Consider the following 3,269-nt stretch of genomic DNA (forward strand, 5'->3'; position numbering starts at 1 on the left):
ATATTGGTTTGCTTTTATTGGTTGTTTTGTTGATGAGAATCTTTATGTGAAAGACTCACTGGATATCCTAGGAAAGGACGGACGAACCCAGTACATATGAAACACTATCGTGAATGTTATCTCAGTCGGATAAGATTGAAAAGTCCCATACTAGAAGGGTTTGGGAGATATGGTTCATCCTCATATTAGACGGGATATCGAGACAATAAAATATTTGGTGCCAATTACCGGACGGGGTATGAGGAATTGGATATTGGGTTCATAAGTAGAGGACATTCCTATGAATCCCTAGGGGTACCAGTAAGCAAGTAAGAAAGAAAAATTATCGTCTCTTGTTTTCTTGTGTGTAAAAATGAAAAGTAACATGGATATGGGTCGTCATAGGTTATTTTTTGAAAAACTCGTAACGGTAAGTATCAAACAAACGTCTTTAAATTAAATGTATTTGATTAAAGCAAAAGCTCCATTAGTTATTTTTCTAATTTTTATCAATTTTTAATTTTTCGTATCTGTTATTAGTGTGATATTCTTACTAGATTAGTGTAACTCACCATTTCATAAACTATTTCAGATCAAAAAGATCAAGATTCATATCTCCATCAGCAAGAGAGTTGTGAGTAGTTCACCATTCAGACTCCCTTCAAGTGTTAGTGAAGGTTGTCCTAAAATGTTTATTTATTCGTTTTTTTTAAATTAATCGTTTGTCGTTTAGAAAGAAGATTCTCGTACCTTTATTGTACATTTTAATTTAATGTGTAAGAAATATAAATCTTAAGAAAGATTTTCGTCTCTTTAAGGTTCTGGGCCGCTACATTTATATATAAATTTAATTACTAAAAATAAGTTATTATTAATTATATAATATCTAAAAAATAAGTATTGGCCAAATCTCTTAAAAGATAACATCTCATTAAATGCATGATATTTAAAAGATAAATATGATCATGTATAATTAAAATATAAATTATATTTGATTTTAAATTAACAAAGAAAATAAATTGTAATATTTTAATAATTTTTAAATAATTCAATAAAGATAGTATAAATAATTTTTGCTCATTGAATAGGAGGTGTTTGACATCTATTTATATAATGATAAGAGTTCAAACAAAATTTTATTATTGTTAATATATAACTTTTTTCTAAATTTTATAATCGAGAGCATCGTTTGTATACTCATAGTTTGCAAATTTTATATATTATTAATTGTTTACATGGGTAAAAAACAAAAGGGTTAATTTGGTAATTTGGGTTGGAGTACGATTTGTTGTTGTCGCACACGTAGGGTCGTTGGATTTGATTTGGTAATTGATACGTCGCATCACGTGGCCATGCCCCACCTTACAGATCAAAGTCAACAAACCTCACGTGACTTCATCTTGGAAAATCAACTCCTTTGATTCATCTGCACCCAGATCTGTATGTGAACAAACGCATAATTTTTTCTTAATCAGAATTACATATTCGTAATTTAGATTATGGGTAGAATTTTTTTCTTTTTGTCTTTTCTTTTCTTTTTAAAGACAAATTATTAATTATTTTCTAAACTTCCATAATTATTTTAATTCAATTTATAATTAATATTTTTATTACTATTAATTTATTATTTTAATTAATTAATTAAAATTATTTTTTGAATTGTTTTTTAAATGTCTAAATATAAACTAATCATTTTATTTTTTTTAATAAATTAAAAAAAATGTCCATTTAAAATAAATAAAAAAGGTCAAAAATTGAATTATAATAAAAACTGATTATATGTTAGTCCGCATAGTTTGGAACTGATTAGTCTCTGTACTTAAACTCATATAAATATGTATATATTTGTTACTTTGTAGTTACATATATAACATTACAATAAATTAGTACTAGTTATTATCCAAATTATCCTTGTGTGATCCAACTAAAACCCCGCTCAAATTAAACATATTTCATACTGGGAAGGATAAATTAGTAATCTAAATATATAGATATACATGTACAACTTAACACAAAGTATCTCCTCAAACAGACTCACCAAAACTCCATTAATGCCTATAAATTAATGACTTACCCACCCACTAGAAAACCTGATAATCACAAACACAGGATTCCAACAAAATGGGCTTTCATTTCTTTGTTGCAGTACTAATGTTGTGGTCAGTTCCAGTTTCAGATTCTCAACCAAGCGCAGCAATGGAATTCCTGGAGGCACACAACGAAGCAAGATCCTTAGTGGGTGTTGCACCTCTCAAGTGGAGCGAGAAGGTAGCCAAGGCCAGCAGTCTTCTGGTGAGATTCCAGAGGAGCCACATGGGTTGCCAGTTCGCCAACCTGAGCGGCGGCAAGTACGAGTATGGTGCGAACCAGTTGTGGGGAAGTGGAGTGGCGGTGACTCCAAGAATGGCGGTGGAGACTTGGGTAAAGGAGAAGATGTATTATAACTACAGTAACAATTCTTGTGCGCCGAATCACAGGTGCGGCGTCTACACGCAGGTGGTTTGGAGGAATTCGACTGAGTTAGGGTGCGCACAAGCTACGTGTCTTCAACAAAAAGCTACTTTAACTATCTGTTTCTATAATCCTCCTGGTAATTATGTAGGGGAGAAACCTTACTAGACAAATCTTTTTTGTTCGATCTAGATGAAGTCGATGCAATGCCTGGTCAGATCTGAGATATATCACACTCTCTTTCTCTCTCTCTCTCTCTCTCTCTATATATATATATATATTTATTTGGTCTAATATGTTTTGTGTATGAGTCAATAATTAACACTTTATGTATTATTTATATTTTTTATGGGAAATAAAGTATCTTGTGAAGATTAATTGCAAATCAAGCTCAATACAAGAACGCAGTCGATCTAGCATATGAACAAAGCAAACAATTAATTATGCGATCGTTGCATATATTATATATTCTCATCGGATATAGCTGACTAAAAAATAACAGTTACTAAGTTGAACTATATTATAGTATTTGCAGTATATTACAGTTCCTGTTGCACATAGTTCATTTATCCCCATTGAATATAGCTGAGGAATAGGTCAAGTATCTTCTTGTAATTACAACCTTTAGTAGAAGGTGTTGTTTGAAAAACATGAATGTTTTTCTAAACACATTACAACAAATGTGATTCAAAATGAAGACCAGTTTCAACAATAGACAATGTTATGTTGCTAAGTTAAATCTATACAAATGGATTCCTTTTGGTATATGTCAATGCCTAGAGTACTTTTGTTACCTATTTTCACCTACCAATGAAATTTATTAGTATAGTTTGTCCTCT

General features: G+C 30.9%; 1 protein-coding gene across 1 annotated transcript; it reads left to right on the forward strand.

The window, feature by feature from the left end:
* Nucleotides 1–1,972: 1,972 nt before the first annotated feature.
* On the forward strand, nt 1,973–2,808 carry LOC110825389 (CAP (Cysteine-rich secretory proteins, Antigen 5, and Pathogenesis-related 1 protein) superfamily protein). Its single transcript, XM_022055836.2, has one exon. It carries the CDS (start codon nt 2,101–2,103, stop codon nt 2,596–2,598), a length of 498 nt encoding a protein of 165 aa, XP_021911528.1. The 5' UTR covers nt 1,973–2,100; the 3' UTR covers nt 2,599–2,808.
* The last annotated feature ends 461 nt before the right edge of the window (nt 2,809–3,269 follow it).

Source organism: Carica papaya, chromosome 4 (assembly GCF_054855325.1).
Source record: "Carica papaya isolate Zhongbai chromosome 4, ASM5485532v1, whole genome shotgun sequence".
NCBI classification, from domain to species: Eukaryota; Viridiplantae; Streptophyta; class Magnoliopsida; order Brassicales; family Caricaceae; genus Carica; species Carica papaya.

What these genes read in the sequence shown, in the direction of transcription:
- LOC110825389 (XM_022055836.2), top strand. Translation starts at nt 2,101, where the DNA reads ATGGGCTTTCATTTCTTTGTTGCAGTACTAATGTTGTGGTCAGTTCCA.